Here is a 20,170-nt window from a genome sequence, read left to right as displayed (position 1 = left end):
ATTGTGGAAGGACAGTGCAAGTTTGGGGACTGGATAAATGTCATAAGTGAGCCCGGCCACACTGGCTGTAAAGGATGTAGGCACACGGTTTGATGCTAAAAGGACATCTTTTCAATCACATTTTAATATATGAGTCTCTAGAATGGTAGTTCTCAATTCTGCACATAGAATGACCTGGAGAACTTAAAACACACAAATACCTGGAACTTTTGATTTAATTGGACTGGGATGGACTCACACATCCATATCTTTTTAAAAACTTCCCAGGCGATTTGCCAGGGCAAGGAAACTCTCCTACGAACATTTGTGATTTCCTAGAGACAAAGTGATTTAAAAAACAAACAGGACAACATAAAGCTTTCCCAACAATTTTATTTTTGGAGAGTACTTTAAAGAAATCAAGTTAGGGATTAACAACGATACTGCTCATGTGTCTCTGAAGCAATTAAATTACTTAATAGCCTCATGGTTAATTCACCCAACAGTTTAGGGATGAAGGAAAGTCTGAAGTCACTCCTCTGATTATCCCTGTTGCTCCAAGCACCCCAATGCAATGTCCTGTCTCCATCTCAGTCCTATACCAGAACTGGGGAGCCCTGCCCCCGGGGCTTTTCTTACAGTCTCAGACAGCTGCCAGTTGGAGCCCATGTCCACAAACTGGACTGTGACTGACACTGAAAAAGCTGTGGCCTTTTATGAGAGATGGCTTTGCTCAGGGCTATTAAACTCATGCACATAGTTTAAGGGAAGCTTTCTCCTCCCTTTTAGTTAAGAATATGTGAGAAAATGCCCAATTCCTTAGCTATCCTTGTCTTCACAGGTCATTCAGTAATTTTTCTCCTCATTGGCTCAGGAGGACAGGCTTCCTCCCTTAGAATAAATATCATTGATACAGTTTTACTCTCACTAGTCCTGCCATATTACAAGAGTATAAGCCAAGAAGATCTCATATTCTCTGATTTGAACAGAAATATGCTGACTACATTCCATTAACCAGAAGCTTCAGCCCATAGAATTGATCCCCAAAGAAGACAAATTTAAAGATTTCTAACATACCCAACCAACCACAACAGTCTCCGTGTGACCTCAGGGTTTCTTTGAGTCTCTTGCTTTCAAGCACATCAGCTCTATCAGATAGCACCTCTGTCACTTGGAAGTATTGCATCTCCTTAGCCAAGCAAGTGACCATATATCCCATGAGCTTCTAACAACGCTTGAGTGTACGTCACTCTATGGACTTGCCTAGAGGTCCAGTGGCTAAGATTCTGTGCTCCCAATGTAGGGGGCCCAGGTTCAATCCCTGGTTAGGGAACTAGATCCCACATGCTGAAACTAAAGATCCTGCATGCTGCAACAAAGATCGAAGATCCATGTGCCGCAACTAAGACCTGGCACAGTCAAATAAAACAAATAAATATTAAAAGCATAATTCTCTCAAAAAAAAAAAAAACTCTGCTTTAATCTACCTATTGATCTACATTTGAATATTGGGACAACCCATCCTAAATGTCACTTTTGCTGATAGAATTACAAAGAAACAAATCTAGGTCTTTTGGGATGATAGCGCTTGTCAATTCTGTTATGGCTCTGTGGCACTGTATGACATTACTTTAAGCCTTAGCCTTTGCCACAAACACCAAGCTACCCTGCACCTCCAGGTCAGGGGGTCCTCAAAATCTCAGCTTCCTGTTTTGTCTAGGCCCATGATTTGCATCGACCCAGTGTGTCATCTCTACAGCAGCAGTAATGAGGACTAGTTGTAAGTACGTGTTACTCGCTCAGTTATGTCTGACTCTTTGTGACCCTATGGACTGCAGCCCACCAGTCTCCTTTGTCCATGGAATTCACAAGGCAAGAATACTGGAGTGGGTTGCCATTCCTCTCTCCAGGGGATCTTCCCGACCCAGGGATCAAACCTGGCTCTCCCTCATTGCAGGCAGATTCTTAACCATCGGAGCCACCAGGAGGAAGCACAAAGGTAAAAGACCTCTGTTCTTCCACAGATTTCTTTTTTTTTTCATAACTGGAGTGGCCATTTCAGAACCTGAGGTGCTGTGAAGAAGTTGCAGCTGAAGTGAAAAGGCCTGATTGTATCCAGAGGCTGGGATCTGTTCCAGCCCCGTTGCTCTCTTGCTGGTGTGACTCAGGGCAAATTCTTTAATGACTCTTTCAGCATCTTCAGCAGTTTCCCCCTCCTACAAATATAAGATTATATAATATGAAGTATTCTGAACTAATAATAATAGTCCTTTCCTGGAAATTTCAAAGAGGTTTTCCTTCCTGCCTTTATTGCTTTTGCAGTTCCTGGTAAAGCAACTGCCTTTCCTAATCTGCTGGAAAATTTCATCTGTGGTCCTTGTATCATCTGTATCTTTCCTGGTTCCTGTCTCTCATTTTAACATTTGATCAAGTCTCTACTTTCAGGGCTGAAGAGTCATGGCCCCAAGTGTGATCAAGGCAGCAATGAACCACAGGCAGCAGAGCAGCCTTCCTCTTTGCTGGGCTCATCTGTGTGAGAATTTTAGAGGCCGAAAGTGAGCCAACCCACCTCTGCAACTGGATGTTGTACTCCCCATTCTGGGTGAGGGCGCTGTTCTGGATCAGCTCTTCTAAACAGTTCACACTTTTTGGTCTTAGGTAGTATACCCACTCCAGTACTCTTGCTTGGAAAATCCCATGGACGGAGGAGCCTGTTAGGCTGCAATCCATGGGGTCGCTAAGAGTTGGACATGACTGAGCGACTTCATTTTGACTTTTCACTTTCATGCATTGGAGAAGGAAATGGCAGCCCACTCCAGTGCCTGGAGAATCCCAGGGACGGGGGAGCCTGGTGGGCTGCCGTCTATGGGGTCGCACAGAGTCGGACATGACTGAAGTGACTTAGCATAGCATAGCATAGTATAAACAGCCTTACAAGTACTATGGGCCAGTGTAAGTTTAAAAAAAAAAATCCAGATGCTTTCTCTGAAAGCCCTCCATCATCACCCTAAGGAGAAGGGGAAAGTTGTCAACAGCATGAGCCCTGGAGTAGGACTGACTTGAGTTGGAATCCCCCCATCTTCTACTTTCCAGCTGCAGCAAATTAATCTTTCTGGGCTTTGGTTTCCATAACTACAAAAGGGGATATCATGTGGTTACTGTGAAGATTAAATGAGATAATGAAGGGTCAGCACAAGGCCAGGAGCAGAGTTGTGATAAAAGATTGCAATTATTATTGCCCAAGGAGAGTGGGCATAAGGCAAAAATAATTAGTTCCTTCATATGTTTACCTCTTGGAAGGACAAAGTACTATGTGATAAGGGAGGGATCCACCAATAATGGCCCAGTTTGGGAAGCAAAGTACCCACAGTTCTGTGTAGGTGTTCTTCCTCGTCCCTGAAACCTCTTAGTGCTCCAGTCTAGTCTATAACTCACTCCTTCATTTGCAAAGCCATCTCATCCAGGCCCAAGGCTTTAGGTACTAGCACCAGTGATATGTTGATACCTCTCAGATTTGCAGCTCTAACCCTGACCTTTAATTTGAACTCTAGGCAAATGTAGCCAATTGCCAACTCCAAATCTTGTCTACTAGGCATCAAAAACAACCTACCGAAAACTGAGCTCCTCTTCTTCCTGCCAAAATTGCTCTTCCCACATTCTTCCATCTTTCCAGGCAGTCTCCTAACCAGCTGGCCTGCTTCTGCCCTTTTCACCTTCAGCCTATTCTCCACACGGAAGCCAGAGGGATCCTATTTACCTGGAAATCATGATATTGTTCTGTTTAGAGCCCCCCAACAGCTTTACATCTCCCTGCTTATGGAAACCAAACTCCTTTGAGCAGAGACTGTGTATCTTATTTAGTTTGTCACCTGTCTTTGATAGCCACCCCCACTCCCATCGCCACCAGAGCAGCAAAGTTTATCAGCCTTGTTCAAGCTCCTGTAACTCGAGTACTTGATCCAGTGCCTGGTACACAGCAGGTGCTTCATGAAGTTCTTGAATGAATGACTTCCAGACAAGATGCCTGAGAAGTGGAAAAGTAACTTTAAAGACTACTTAACCCAACAATCTCTTTTCTCTACAGATGAGGATTACTTTATTTTAGAATAATTTATAGGCTTTTCTTGCAGCAGACTTCTTTGATCCCATGATGTTGAATTCAGGCTCTATAATCAGGTTACCTTCCCTGAGGGGACACAGTTTGAGGATACTGGGTAGCTGGAATCAGCAAGCATTTCAACAATGTACAATCCACTTGGAAGCTTGGAGCTGGCCATTTGAAGAACATTAGCTGTGAGGAGATTCTGGACGTGAGCTGCACACTGAAAGCTGTGCTGCCCCGTTTTCCACTAGACTGTTGATCTGCAGATACCTTCCTGTTCCTCTGTGACCTCGCACAAGTCACTCTTGGCCAGATTTATGGCCCGTGAGCTAGCAAGGCCTCGTGGAAACTGAGTGGAATTTCCTTTATAGGTAGGGCTACTAAACCTTTAAGACAGATGATACCCACCAGTGTATCTGTGAATAGCACTGAAGATTAAATGAGATAATGAAGGGTCAGCACAAGGCCAGGAGCAGACTTGTGATGAAGGGTTGCAATTATTACTGCCCAAAGAGAGTGGGCATAAGGCAAAAATAATTAGTTCCTTCATATGTTTACCTCTTGGAAGGACAAAGTACTACTACCCACCAGTGATTTTCTTGAGCTGGGAATGGCTAATTTGAAAACTCATCAGAAGGAAAAGAGGACGAGCGTGTGATTACTGCTCCTCTATCCTATGGGAGGGTCGGGAGCCAGGCTCTTATGTGGGCCACAAACTCCTGCCCCGGAAGGCTTAGGTGGAGATTTCCTTCACATTAACGGAGAATAAGTCCTTTTTAAGCTAGACAGGCCAGGGTCCAGTCCGCACTCTGGCAGGGAGCAAATCTCGAGAAAGCCAAGCCACCCACAGACTGCACGCTTTGCTCATACTCGGAAGAGCGAAAGAAGACGAGCGGCCGTGGGCTAAGGGCCAAACCACAACCCCCAGCAGGCCCAGCGGACCGGGGCAAGGAAGCGCACCCTCCCATTGGGCGTGGGCAATAGCGTGCCCCTCACGCCCCGCCCCCGCAGGCAAGCACACACCCCCGCCCCGCCCCCGGCCCGCGCGCAGGGTACGCTGGGAGTGGAGTCGGCGCGACCCGCCGCTGTGTACTCCATCTCCCGGCGGGCCGAGCGCTAAAGGCGGCGGCACCTTTGTGGAGGCAGCGGCCCGGCGCGGAGGAAGTTCCGGTCTCCGCGGCGCTGGGTCGGTAGCGGCGGCTGAGGATTAGGAGGAGCGGGCCGCGGAGGCCGCGCTGCCTCGGTAAGGGCTTGGGGTGGTAGAGAGGGCGTGCGGGAGCCAGCGGGGAAGGAGCCGGCCTGGCAGGCCGCTCTGGACGTCGCGGGCCCGCGCGGCCTGGAAGCTGCGGCTTCGGTGTCGCGGGGCGGCCGCGGCCTCCCTCAGGAAGAAGAGAGTCAAGTGGCGGTGAGGAAGGCGCCGCCCACGGGAGGAACGCCCCAGAACGGTCGCGGGCCCGGGGCGGGGCCCGGCCTGGCGGTGGAATTACCGGTCCCGTCTCGGGGCGGCCGGGGGTCCGTGGCTGGCGCGTGGTTGCGGTTCGGTGCTCTTGGTCCGAGGGGCTGCAGGCAGGCGGCCCTTTCTTCCTCCTTTTTTCCCCCTGCATTTGCAGGAATCTGATCCAGTTGTGAGGCATCGCTCGAAAGGGAGTTTTTCTTGTGCTTAGCACGTAGCTTCGCCCTCAGACCTGGACAGACCGGAGTGGGCTCGGCCGGACAACAGGGCGCGGGAGCGCGGAGTCCAGCGCGCCGGGCTGTAGAACCTGGATCCCGGGGAGTGGTCTGGTGGGTCCTGTGCCAGTTGGGCGAATGTGGGAGGACAGGGTTATTTCCTCGTATTATGCACTCTTTAGATTCCTTTTAGTGGTGTATCAGTAAGTCTGTTTTTCTCTTAACTTTAGAATTGATCTTGTGCTACCGGGCTTAACTCTGGGCGTGCATTTTTTTTTTTTAAATAAAGGAAAGGGTCTTGTTTTGTAGGGTAAACTGTAAGGGTAATTGTATTTTTTGCATATTCTAGGTATGCTTGTGAACATCAGAGTTGCGGGATCTAGGTGGAGTTTAGTAGACTCTGATGCTCCTGGTCACCTGGTTCATTTTTCTGAACTCTGGATTGTGCCCTCGGTTTGTTAGCTTTCAACTTCCTGTTGAGTAGTGCCGCCACTGTGAATGGTTTAATAATGTCAACATCAGCAGACTTGTGAGGACTATAGGGAGAGGTTTCAAGAACTGATAAGTGAGGGTAGGACAAGCAATGTCTAATGGTATGTTACCATTTTAGTGAAACACAAAAATTGCACCTGAACCTTCCCTGGTTAGTTAGTATCTAACCAGGTACCTAGCCCATAGAATAGGCTGTTTAGGATAGGCTGTTTTTGGACATCTGTAGCATTCCTCTTCATTTAATTCTGTTACCAGAATTGGGTTTACTTTTGTTGCCTTTGGGAGCCTAGTTTTTTGTAGCCTTTCATAGGAGAATTGTCAATGGAGAGGTTACAAAGTGAATGCTCCTGTCTTATTGAAGATACATGGGCAAGATTATACTCTTCTGCCAGTGTTTAAATACATAAAATAATGTGTTAATAATCTAACTCAAAATTGTAAAATATTAAAAAACTGTTGGAAAATTCTGAAATGTTTAAAGATCATAAATCATGGAGTCATCTTGCTTAGAATAGACTTTCTGCTAGACTTCCACAGTAGTTGTTCATTTCATTCACTTAGGGGGCATCTCTTGGGTACCTTTTATAACCTTCCTATCACACTGTGATAGGAACTGTAGGAGCTCTAGAAATTGATAGGGTTTGAACTGTTGACTCCTCCACTAACTGAGCAACATTGGATAAATTACCTAACTTCAGTTTTCTCATATGTGAAATGAGGTTAAGAAATGCAGCCGCTTTGAAGGTTGTTGTGAGGTTTACGTAATCCTTTTAGGACGGTGCCTGGTGTGAGGAAAGTGTTCACTAAGTGTTAGCCGCCACTGTTACTTTAAAAAATTTTTTGTCACTTCCCTGGCAGTTCAGTGGTTAGGACTCTCTGCTTCCAGTGCAGGGGGCGTAGGTTCCATCCCTGGTCTGGGAACTGAGAGTCCACATGCCATGTGGTGCAGCCAAAAAATTAAAAAGAAAAAAATGTTTTGTTGAGATAAAATTCACACACCATACATTTCACCCATTTAAGGTGTCTAATTCAATGTTTTTTCATGTATTACAGTACTTTTTTTTTTTTTAACGAAGTTGTGATGAATATATTTTGTTGCATATATTGTAATGAAATTTGCCATTTAAGCCATTTCTATATGTAAAATTCACATACAATTCAGTGCATGAATTACATTCACAATGTAATGAAACCATCACCACATCTATTTCTAAAACTTTTTCATCACCTTAAACAGAAACTCTAACCATTAAGCAGGTAACTCCCTTACCCCTTCCCTCTAGTCCCTGGTAACCTCTAATCTGTATTCTGTCTCTCTGAATTTGCCTGTTCTGGGTAACCTATGTAAGTGGAATCATACAATAATTATCCTTTCATGTCTGACTTTTTTCAGGTAAAATAATGTTTTTAAGGTTCATTCATGTTGTAGTGTGTATCCAAACTTCATTCCTTTTTTTTTTAATTAAAAAAAAAATTGAGATGTAATTGACATCTACATTCCCTTTTAAGGCTGAACAATACTCAGTTGCTATGTATAGGCTACATTTTACTTACCTGTTCACTTGCTGGACAGTTGGGTTTCCACCGTTGGTGATTGTAAATAATGCTGCTGTGAACATGGGTATACAAATATCTCTTCATGCCCCTGCTTTCAGTATCTTTGTGTATATGCCCAGAATTGGGTCATATGATAATTCTGTGTATAGCTTTTTGAGTACCCACCATACTGTATTCCACAGCAGTTGCATCATTTTATGTTCCCACCAGTAATATGCAAGGGGTCCGATTTCTCCACATCCCAACACTTGTTACTTTCTGAGTTTTTTTGTACAGTAACCACCTGAATGGGTGTGAAGTAGTCCCTCCATGTCTTCCTTCTGCCTCCCTTTTTCTTAGCCATTTTGACCATTTTAAAATGTTCATGTCAGTGATATTAAGTACCTTCACATTGTTGTGCAACCATCATTACCATCCAGCTTCAGAATGTTTTCGTCTTCTCAGACTGAACCTCTGTGCCCATTAAACAATAGCTTCTCATTCTCCCCACCCCTTCCCCTGGCAACCACCATCCTACTTTCCATCTCTCTGAATTTGCCTGTCCTAAGAAGCGAAAAGCAAAGGAGAAAAGGAAAGATTTAAGCATCTGAATGCAGAGTACCAAAGAATAGCAAGGAGAGATAAGAAAGCCTTTCTCAGCGATCAATGCAAAGAAATAGAGGAAAACAACAGAATGAGAAAGACTAGAGATCTCTTCAAGAAAATTAGAGATACCAAGGGAACATTTCATGTGAAGATGGACTCGATAAAGGACCAGAAATGGTATGGACCTAACAGAAGCAGAAGATATTAAGAAGAGATGGCAAGAATACACAGAAGAACTGTACAAAAAAGATCTTCACGACCCAGATAATCATGATGGTGTGATCACTGACCTAGAGCCAGACATCCTGGAATGTGAAGTCAAGTGGGCCTTAGAAAGCATCACTATGAACAAAGCTAGTGGAGGTGATGGAATTCCAGTTGAGCTATTCCAAATCCTGAAAGATGATGCTGTGAAAGTGCTGCACTCAATATGCCAGCAAATTTGGAAAACTCAGCAGTGGCCACAGGACTGGAAAAGGTCAGTTTTCATTCCAATCCCAAAAAAAGGCAATGCCAAAGAATGCTCAAACTACCGCACAATTGCACTCATCTCACATGCTAGTAAAGTAATGCTCAAAATTCTCCCAGCCAGGCTTTAGCAATACGTGAACTGTGAACTTGCAGATGTTGAAGCTGGTTTTAGGAAAGGCAGAGGAACCAGAGATCAAATTGCCAACATCCGCTGGATCATAGAAAAAGCAAGAGAGTTCCAGAAAAACATCTATTTCTTCTTTATTGACTATGCCAAAGCCTTTGACTGTGTGGATCACAATAAACTGTGGAAAATTCTGAAAGAGATGGGAATATCAGACCACCTGACCTGCCTCTTGAGAAACCTGTATGCAGGTCAGGAAGCAACAGTTAGAACTGGACATGGAACAACAGACTGGTTCCAAATAGGAAAAGGAGTACGTCAAGGCTGTATATTGTCACCCTGCTTATTGAACCTATATGCAGAGTACATCATGAGAAACACTGGGCTGGAAGAAGCACAAGCTGGAATCAAGATTGCCGGGAGAAATATCAATAACCTCAGATATGCAGAAGACACCACCCTTATGGCAGAAAGTGAAGAGGAGCTAAAAAGCCTCTTGATGAAAGTGAAAGAGGAGAGTGAAAAAGTTGGCTTAAAGCTCAACATTCAGAAAACTAAGATCATGGCATCTGATCCCATCACTTCATGGGAAATAGATGGGGAAACAGTGTCAGACTTTATTTTTCTGGGCTCCAAAAATCACTGCAGATGGTGATTGCAGCCAGGAAATTAAAAGACGCTTACTCCTTGGAAGGAAAGTTATGACCAACCTAGATAGCATATTCAAAAGCAGAGACATTACTTTGCCAACAAAGGTCCGCCTAGTCAAGGCTATGGTTTTTCCAGTAGTCATGTATAGATGTGAGAGTTGGACTGTGAAGAAAGCTGAGCGCCGAAGAGTCGATGCTTTTGAACTGTGGTGTTGGAGAAGACTCTTGAGAGTCCCTTGGACTGCAAGGAGATCCAACCAGTCCATTCTAAAGAAGATCAGTCCTGGATGTTCTTTGGAAGGAATGATGCTAAAGCTGAAACTCCAGTACTTTGGCCACCTCATGCGAAGAGTTGACTCATTGGAAAAGACTGATGCTGGGAGAGATTGGGGGCAGGAGGAAAAGGGGACGACAGAGGATGAGATGGCTGGATGGCATCACTGACTTGATGGACATGAGTTTGAGTGAACCTCAGGAGATGGTGGTGAACAGGGAGGCCTAGCGTGCTGCGATTCATGGGGTCACAGAGTCGGACACGACTGAGTGACTGAACTGAACTGAAGTACCCCATATACATAGAACCATAAATTGTACAATATTTGTCCTTTCATGACTGGCTTATTTTACTTAGCAGAATATCTCCAAGATTCATCCATGTTATATCTATCGGAATTGCATTCCTTTCTGAGGCTGAATAGTATTTCATTGTATGTATATATTACATTATCTTCTCATCTGTTGATAGGTACTGGGTTGTTTCCACCTTCCACCTTTTAGCTGTTGTGAATAATGCAGCAATGAACATGGAGGGGTGCACATATTTACTTGAGTCTCTGCTCTCATTTCTTTTGGGTTTATACCCAAAAGAATTGGAATTGTTGGATCGTGTAATAGTTCTGTCCTAAATTTTTGAGGAACTGCTGTATGTTTTACGCAGTGGCTGCATACATTGTACATGCCTGACAGCAATGCACAGGGTTCACATCTCTTCACACCCTCACTAACTTCTGTTAGATTCATTTGGTTTTGTTTTAATAGCCATCTTAATGGGTATAAAGTGGTTATCTTGTAATTTTGATTTACATTTCTCTAATTGTTAATGATGTTGAGTCTTTTTATGTGTTTATTGGCCATTTGTGTGTCTTTGAAGAAATGTCTATTCAAGTCCTTTCCTCATTTTTGAATCAGGTTGTCTTTTGTTGTTGAGTTTTAGTTTTCTGTATATTCTGGATATTAATCCCTTATCAGATATGTGGTTTGCAAATATTTTCTCCCATTCATGAGTTGCCTTTTTATTCTCTTAATGGTGTTCTTTGAAACATAGACATTTCTAATTTTGATGAATTCCAGTTTGTGTATTTTTTTTGTTGACTCTGCTTTTGATGTCGTATCCAAGAGATCGCTGCCAAATCCAATGCCTGAAGCTTGTTTTCTTCTGAGTTTTAGAGTTTTAAATTTTAGATTTAGGTCTTTAAACCCTTTTTGGGATAGCTTTTGTGTATGGTGGTGGGCAAGGGTTGTGCTTCATTCTTTTGCGTGTGGATTTCCAGGTTCCGTATGATCAGTTGTTGAAAAGGCTGTCTTTTCGCCTTTGGTCTTGGGACCCTTGTTGAAAATAACTTGACCATGTATGTGAGAGTTTATTTCTGGGATCTCTAGTTCATTGTTCTGTGTGTCCTTACACCAATACCACACTGTTTTGATTACTGTAAATTTATAGTAAGTTTGAAATTGGGAAGTGAGTATCCTCCAGTTATGTTCTTTTTCAGGGCTATTCAGAGATCTATGAAATTTCATATGAATTTTAGGATGGACTTTGGAATCAGATGGTCTTGAGTATGCTTTTCCTCATATTAGTTATATTGTTTTGGGACAAGCCTCTCAAACTATTTAAGTCTCATTTTCAGAGTCTGTGAAGTGGGGGTTGTAACAAAATTTACCCCATGGAGGACCTGTGATTATTAAATGAGAGAACCCATGTAAAATGCATAACTGTGGCAGAGTCAGTACTCAACTATTCTTGCCTTTATTATTGTTTCAGAGTGTAGAGGTAGACATACTCAGAAGGGTCCTTTCCAGCTTAATGTGACTGTGATTTTAAACACCTGAGCATAGTAGCAGTAATAATAATATTTAGTACATTGTTGCTTTAAAATTTTTCAAAAAAATTTTTGGAGGCATGACTTATATATCATAAAATTCACTGACTGTAGCTGTTCAGTTTGATGCAGTCATCACCATAATTCAGATTTAGAATGTTTCCAACACCTCAAAACATTCCCTAGTTTCTGTTTGTTGTTAATCTCCACTCCCCACTCTAACTGCAAGTCCTAGCATCCACTAATCTGCTTTCTGCCTCTGTAGTTTTATGTTTTTATGTAACTTCATACAATTGGGATATCTGGCTTCTTTCACTTATAATTTTTTTGAGGTTCTTCCATGTTGCATTTCCTTTTACGAGTATATCACATTTGTTTATCCATCTGTTTGGATTCTTTTCAGTGTTTGGCTATTATTCATAATAATAATGTTGCTATCAATATACTTCTTCTTATGCACGATCTCATTTACCCTTATAGTAATCATATGAAGTAGGTACCACTATTATTCCCGTTGTGTAGGAGGAGAGCATTGAGGCATATAGAATTCAAATATAACTTACCAAAGGTACATAGAAAGCTGGAATTTTTTCTTCCTTTTTTTCCCCCCTTGACTGTGCTGAGAGGCATGTGGAATCTTAGTTACCTGACCAGGGATTGAAGCTATAGTCTCAGTATTGGAAGCATTGAGTTCTAACCTTTGGGCCATCTGGGAATTCCCAAAAGCCGGAGTTTGAATTCAAACCCAGGCAGTCTGACTTGAAAACACATTCACTTAGGCCAGTGGTCTTGAAATTCTCTTGAACCATCTAAAAGGATTAAAAATTTTTCACTCCTAAAATTTTGAAAAAATTGTTTACCACTTTGTACATTTCTAAGTTGACATCTTAACACTTCTGTCATAGATGGCTGCAAAGGATGTATTTTCTGGCATAATATATTGCATGTGTGCTTTAAAAATATAGTTGACAAAATCTTGGAACTGATGATTTTATTTATGGAAAATGTCTGCATTTAAATCTATGGCAAATCAAACCTTAATATCAGTCATTTAGCCAAATGAGTCTGCATCAGTGGGAACATGCTAAGCCCCAATGATTTTTGAAATAAACTCTTAAAATAGTACTAACATTTACTGAGCAATTTATTTATCAGCCACTGCTCTAGTGAATTTGCATTGTCATTTTATCCTGATAACTATGAAGTAGACATTATCTTTATTCCGGATTTGGCATTAAGTTAAATCACTTGCTCAAGGACGTACCTTGTGGCCGAGCCATGATTTCCCTCCCAGCAGTCGAGCTGTGAACCCCACCAGCACAGTAGGTCCAGAGACTGCACTCCTGTCCCTTCACTGCCACACTGTGCTGTCTTATAAAACTCACTTTGCTATCTTATAAAATTCACTTTTAAACTAGGAACCTGACTGTAATTTGCTGATGTAAGGGGTGAAGATATAAGAATATTTAAAATCTGGAAAATTTCTCTTCATAAGAAAAAGTGGCTCTAATGAAGTGTTTAAATGTCTCCCAACAGTAGTGAAGTCTAATTTATGCATGAGCTTGAGATCCCTGTAGGATGGCCAAGTGGCCATTTCTGGCAGACATTTGGACTTTATAGGAAAGTCTAAGCTAGTGATGGAGATGTGGAAATTATAATCGTAGAGATGGTAGTGATAGTGATTAAATTGGGAATGGACAAGATTGGCCAGTGTCTTAGCTTGGACTGCTATAACAAAATACCCTAGATTGGGTGACTTAATAACAAATTTATTTCTCACAGTTCCAGAGGCAGGGCAGTTTCAGATTAAGGTGCCAGATAGTTTGGTTCCTGGTGAGATCCTTTTGGTTTGCAGACAGCTGCTTTCTTGCTGTATCCTCACATGGTACAGAGAGAGAGCACTCTCTTTTATTACTTCTTAGAAGAGCATTAACCCCTTTCCTAAGGGCTCTACCCTCATGACCTAATTACCTCCTAAAGGCCCTATCTTCAGTTACCATCAAGTCAGAGATTAGGACTTAAACATGAATTTTGAAGAGACACACATTCAGTATAGTCCATAGCACCCAGGGACAGCATCATGAGCAGTGCTAGGGAACATAATAGAGCCTAGTTAGCATATTTGGTGGACATTCATTTATTTAGTCAACTGATGTTTAAAGGTTTTGTATTGGGGGGTGGTGTTTTATATGAGAGAGACTGGAGTATGCTTATGAACAAAAGCAGATAGCATATTATAAAGCAGAGACATTACTTTGCCAGCAAAGGTCCGATTAGTCAAGGCTATGGTTTTTCCAGTAGTCATGTATGGATGTGAGAGTTGGACTGTGAAGAAGGCTGAGCGCCGAAGAATTGATGCTTTTGAACTGTGGTGTTGGAGAAGACTCTTGAGAGTCCCTTGGACTGCAAGGAGGTCCAACCAGTCTATCCTAAAGGAGATCAGTCCTGGGTGTTCTTTGGAAGGAATGATGCTAAAGCTGAAACTCCAGTACTTTGGCCACCTCATGCGAAGAGTTGACTCATTGGAAAAGACTCTGATGCTGGGAGGGATTGGGGGCAGGAGGAGAAGGGGACGACAGAGGATGAGATGGCTGGATGGCATCACTGACTCGATGGACGTGAGTCTGAGTGAACTCCGCGAGTTGGTGATGGACAGGGAGGCCTGGCATGCTGCAGTTCATGGGGTTGCAAAGAGTCGGACACAACTGAGCGACTGAACTGACTGAGAGTGATAATATAGATCAAAAAAGGAGTTAAGGGACTTTGCTACTGTGTCAGTAGCAGTGGTTTCGAATCTGCCTTGCAATGCCGGGGATGTGGATTCAGTTCCTGGTCAGGGAACTAAGATCCCACATTCCACAGAGCAACTGAGCCTGTGCTGCAACTAAGACCTGATGCAGCCAAATATTAAAAAAAATAATAGTTAAATGATAGTGATAGAACAAGGTAAGGGTAGAGTCTTCAGACTAGTCTTTAATCTTCGTACACAAAAACATTCCAGGAAGATTGTGGGCTTGTATATTTTTAAACAAATCAATATGCAGAACTTTGCCTTCAACAAATGCTGTTCTTAAGAATGATGTTGCTGTTGAATGTAAGAGCCGTAACTCTAAAACTCTTAGAAGAAAACTGAAGGGGAAAGCTTTATATGTTGGATTTGACAATGATCTTTTAAAGGATATGACACCAAGGGCACAGTTAGCAAAAGGAAAAATAGGCAAATTGGACTTCATTAAAATTAAAAACTTCTGTGTTCAAAGAATACTGTCAACAAGGTAAAAGGCAACTCACAAAATGGGAGAAGATACTTGCAAATCACATGCCTGGTAAGGGATTAATATTTAGAATATGTGGAAAACTCCTAAACTCAACAACAGCAACGAATAACCTGTATCAAAAAATAGGCAAAGGACTTGAATAGCCATTTCTCCCAAAGAGGATGTAAAATGGCTAATAAGTACATGAAAAGATGCTCAGCATCATTAATGATATGGGAAATGCAAATCAAAACCACAGTGAGATACCACTTCACACCCATTAGAATAGCTGTTCAGTTCAGTCGCGTCCGACTTTTGCGACCCCGTGGACTGTAACCGGACAGGCTCCTCCGTCCATGGGATTCTCCAGGCAAGAATACTGGAGTGGTTTGCCATTTCCTTCTCCAGAATGGCTGTTACTAAAATACAAAAAAACAGAGTAATAAGTGTTGGTGAGGATGTGGATGAACTGGAACTTGTATCATTCTGCTAGGGTTGCCATAACAAAATACCAGACTAGGTGGCTTAAACAATGGAAAATATTTTCCCGCAGTTTGGAGACTGACGTCTAAGATCAGGGCATGAGTAGGGTTAGGTTTTGGTGGGGCCTCTCTCCTTGACTTGCAGATGGCCCTCTCCTGGCCATGTCCTCACATTAGCTTTTCCCTGTCCTGTGCATGCATTTTTTGGTGTCTCTTCCACTGACACCAGTCCTGTTGAATTGGGGCCCCACCCTTGTGGCCTCTGTCAGCCGTAATTACCTCCTCAAAGGCCACGTCTCCAAATACAGTCACATTGGGAGTTAGGGCTTGAAGCTGTGGGGGGCACAATTCAGTCCATAACAGAACCATTTGCGCACTGTTGGTGGGAAGGTAAAATGATGTAGCTGCTGTGGAAGACAGTATGGTGGTTCCTTGAAAAATTGAAACTAGAATTGCCATATGATCCACCAGTTCTACTTGTGAGTGTATATATCTCCAGAAGAACTGATCTCAGATATTTGTATGTGCATGCTCATTGTTAACATTATCCAAAAGATGGGAGAGTCCAAATGTCCATCAGTGGATGAGTAGGTAAAATATACTGTGTGTACACAGTGGAATTATTATTCAGCCTCGAAAATAAATGAAACTCCAATAGATGGTATAATATGTATGAACATTGAAGACATTATGCCAGGTGAGAAAAGCCAGTCATGAAAGAAGAAATACTGTTTAATTCCACTAGAATTAAGAGGTACTTAGAGTAGTCAAAACTATATAGACAAAGTGGAATGGTGGTTGCCAAGGACTGGGTTAAGAGAGGAGTGGGGAGTTACTGTTTAATGGGTACGGAGTTTTGGTTTTACAAGATGAAAAAAGCTTGGATGGATGGGGATAAAAGTTGCAAAACATCATAAATGTACTTAATCCCTCTTAACTGTAAAATGGTAAACTTAAATGTATTTCACAATTTTAAGAATAATTTTTTTAAAATAGGTTTTTATTGATTCTTCATTTCCACCTCCCCTTAATGGGGGATTCTCTGGTAGCTCAGTTGGTAAAGAATCCACCTGCAATGCAGGAGACCCTGCTTTGATTCCTGGGTTGGGAATATTCCCTGGAGGAGGGAAAGGCTACCCACTCCAATATTCTGGCCTGGAGAATAACACGGACTATATAGTCCATGGGGTCGAAAAGAGTCAGACACGACTGAGTGACTTTCACTTCGCTTTCTTACTAATGCTTCTCTCATTTTACCAAAAAGTCACCTTTCCATTTGATATCTAAGTGAAATACACTACCCCAGGGAGGATCCCCTTTCGGACACCAAACAGCGTTTATGTCATCGCCCAATGAAGAATATTTGGGTTGTTCTTTCTCTTTTTTTTAAAGCTATTACGAGTAAAGTTGTTGTGAACATTTTTCTACCGGTCTTTTGTTTTCGTATATCTTAAGCAGATACTTAGAAGTTCAATTGCTGGGTCATGAGTAGTATTTCTCAGACCAGTTTCTAAATTGGTTGTACCATTTTGCCATCTTTTGAGTAGTGTATGAGTTCTGATTGCTGGAAATCCTTGTATATTTGATTTTGGAAGTCTTTTTAATTTTAGCTGTTCTAGTGGGTGTGTATCGGTGGTTTTAATCTGTTTTCTTAATGACTAATAATAGAGAGCATTTGTCAGACATGTGTTAAAAATATTTACTCCCTGTTCTGTAGTTTACCTATTCATTTTTCAGTGTGTTTTGAAGAACAGATTTTAACTTTTATATTTTCTTTATGATCAATGCTTTCTGGTTCCTTTATAGAAGTCTTTGCTGATACCATCTCAGTGGTTTTTTTTTTTGTTTGTTTGTTTTTTGTTTTTTTTTGCTTGGCCATTTGGCTTTTAACATCTTTGTTCCTCAATCAGGGATTGACCTTGGGCTAGCTACCTCAGTAAAAGTGCCAAGTCTTAACCACTGGACTGCCAGGGAATTCCCTATGTTTTCTTTTAGAAGCATTATAGTTTAGCCTCTACATTTATGTAGATCCACTTTCAATTTTAACTTTTGAATGTGGTATGATGGTAGGCAAAGCATGGTTCTGGAGAGGAAGCCTGAAAAACCACTATCACTATTGAGGAGCAGTCTTTTCAAGGCCCTGTAACTGAAATGAATACATTTAATTTTTTTTTTTTTTAAATGAGAATTTGTAGGGGATAGGGGGCAAGGGTGCTTCCAGCAGCCACTAATTCTAGCTCCAAAAGGGCACATTAAAGTTGCTGCTGTTTAAAAACTCATAGTTGGATCTTAGTTGGGTAGATGCTCCCACCAATTTCTGCCTGTCGTGACCCCTTGATGCTATAGCTGAGTGTCCTGTTTGCCCCAAAGCATTTACTTTGGAAAAATTAGAGTGCTTAAAGCAGAAACAGGCCTGCTGTAGACCACAGCTAAAAGTAATGGAATGGGACCCCCGGTTCTGTTTTGTTGGCGTTTGGAACTTAGGTCATGATTTAAGAGGGATGGCCCCGGGTTTTGATATTATGCTGCTAGAGGTCGATTTCTTGGACCTGTGCAGGATGGACTTGAATCAAAGTGTTTGCCAAGAATTTTTTATTAATCACGAATCAAAGGCAAAGGAAGCTCGAAAAGAGTCATCTGACATCATGGTTCTAACCTTAAAGGCTGCTGACCTACAATGGGGAGGCTTTCCCAAACCCACTGGTTGGTTTCCAAGAAACCCGAGTCCTTCTTTATGTTCTGGGGGAGTGTCCTTGTAAAGCTGAAAGTTAAAGGAATCCATGAGAAGAGCGTCACTGGATTGTAGTCCATAGCATAACGTGATGCTTGTTGTCTCTCAGAGAATGACCCCTGTTCAACCACTGTTCATGTGGAGTTACTTTTCACTTCAACCGTCAAAACTCTCATTTGCCTATTAACTACCACCACCAAGATCTGAACCTGCAGACAAGGCCTGCCACCTCCGCTGCCTAGATCCTACCCCCAGTAGATGCAGCACAGCAGTAAGCAGAAGGGGCCCTGTGGTGAGTAAAACTAGGCTGTAAGTCCAGGTGAACTCACGTGTCTTGCCTGAGAATGCTTGTGACATTCTAAATTTTTTTACATATGTATTGCCTTGGAAATGTCTAACTTCTCACAGTATTTTCCCTGCAACTTCTCCCTTATCTGTGAGTCTCTAGTCTGCTTTTTTAGTTTTATTAGCAGTGCCTGCCACTTTTCCCCCCAGAGTTCTGTTAGGTAAAACAGAGACAAGTAACTTACATCAGTCCTTTAGCCTCTCCCCCATACAGAACAGAACATTACTAGAACAGAAGTACATAGTTATTTACAAATCACTTTTCCCTTTGGTTTAAGAGAGGGAGCTGGGAAAGTGGGATGCCACTGCTTCAAGACAAAAACCACTGCCATGCTGCGGTGAGGGGTGGGTCAGGGATCACCCAAAACTTTCTGATTATTTTAAGGATGTCTTTTTCTTCATTGAGCATTCATTTGGTCATCGTAAAGCTTTGACTGTTTTCTAAAGGCTGGACAAAGTTGGTTCAGACTGCTTATTTTTTAATGTTTCTGTGGAGGAAGAAGGCTTTGGAATTTCATAGTGTGCTATTTTTGCTGACGTGGGTTGTGTTTTCACTCTCTTGATAGGGTACTCTGATGCAGAAAAGTTTTCAGTTTTGATCAAGTCTACTTTATCTGTTTTTTCTTTTGTTGTCATGGTAAGAGACCTTTGCCAAATCCAAGGTTATAAAAGTTTGCCTCCTTTTGGGAATTCCCTGGTGGTCCAGTGGTCAGGACTTGGCTCTTCACTGCCTGGGCCAGGGTTCAGATGAGGAACTGGTATGCCACAGGCTGTGCCGTGTGACCGAAAAAAAGTTTGCGTCTTTCGGTAGCTGGAGTGCAGGTCTTATGAGGACTTCTTAGTCATAGGTTACGTGCTCATCTTCAGAGCAATCGCTGTGGTAATAGACTACTGATTGGCCAGGCTGAATAGTGTAGGATCAGCCACGTGGACTGAGGGTAGTAAATAAACATGGTAAGGTGCTGTTTCCAAAAAGGCATATAGAATGGGTGCTGGAAAATTTAATAAATGTTTTATGAAGCATTCTTAGTACTTTGAGAGATTGATGGTGCCCTTTTAAAAATTTAAAATGTGTTTTTGTTGCTGTAAAGTAATATATAAACGTTTAAAAGTGACTTCTAAAAATATTCTTGCTGATGTGGTCCCTGATAAGTCAAACAGGAGAAAATTGGTTTAGTCTTTACTTCATGTACCTACATACTCATTTATTGTGGTTTGTTTTGTACAGGTACTGCTATAACCAGAGTTTAGTAGCAAAAGGATCTACTTTTTGGGCCCTCTTGACATAGAAAGAGATGTGGGGGGATTCTCGATCTGCTAACAGAACAGGACCTTTTCGGTAAGTCTTAAAATTTGAATATCGAAATGTCTGTTATAACAGTGTAGATACTGTATAACATTTATGGCCTACTATAAAGAGGGATATTTTCTTTGTGTAGAAATAGCTTTGATTTTTTTTTTCTGATTTTTAAAAATAGAAACTACTTAAAATTTTTCTAGTCATTTCTAGAGTGATCGTCAGAGTGAATACCTAGCATGCCAAGTATTTTGTGTATTAGCATTTTTAAAGTATTAACAAAAAATCCCCCAGTTTTTAAAAAATATTTTTTATCTTTTTTAGCAAAGTA

The 20,170-nt window shown here is 42.0% G+C and overlaps 1 protein-coding gene and 1 long non-coding RNA gene across 4 annotated transcripts in view; one reads left to right on the top strand and one right to left on the bottom strand.

Moving 5' to 3' along the window:
• Nucleotides 1–354: 354 nt before the first annotated feature.
• Nucleotides 355–5,053, bottom strand: LOC112581213. Its single transcript, XR_006547224.2, has 3 exons — nt 4,670–5,053; nt 3,590–3,736; nt 355–2,195 (listed from the first exon to the last, which is right to left on the bottom strand). It is a non-coding gene; the product is annotated as an uncharacterized LOC112581213 (long non-coding RNA).
• Nucleotides 5,054–5,179: 126 nt separating this feature from the next.
• RBM6 (RNA binding motif protein 6) overlaps nt 5,180–20,170 on the top strand; it is an 89,278-nt gene continuing 74,287 nt past the window's right edge. Inside the window, exons 1-2 of one of the 3 annotated variants that reach the window (XM_044933584.2) lie at nt 5,180–5,324; nt 19,771–19,881. In XM_044933584.2, the coding sequence (XP_044789519.2) occupies nt 19,838–19,881 (44 nt within the window). In that variant the 5' untranslated portion in view covers nt 5,180–5,324; nt 19,771–19,837. Of the gene's footprint in view, nt 5,325–5,691; nt 5,864–19,770; nt 19,882–20,170 lie in introns of those variants that run through there. The other 2 variants (XM_044933582.2, XM_044933583.2) reach the window with 2 other exon arrangements.

The sequence above is a fragment of the Bubalus bubalis genome, chromosome 21 (genome assembly GCF_019923935.1).
Source record: "Bubalus bubalis isolate 160015118507 breed Murrah chromosome 21, NDDB_SH_1, whole genome shotgun sequence".
Classification (NCBI taxonomy): Eukaryota; Metazoa; Chordata; class Mammalia; order Artiodactyla; family Bovidae; genus Bubalus; species Bubalus bubalis.
Note: the sequence above shows the minus strand (reverse complement) of the source record. Positions and strands in the feature narration are given on the sequence as shown.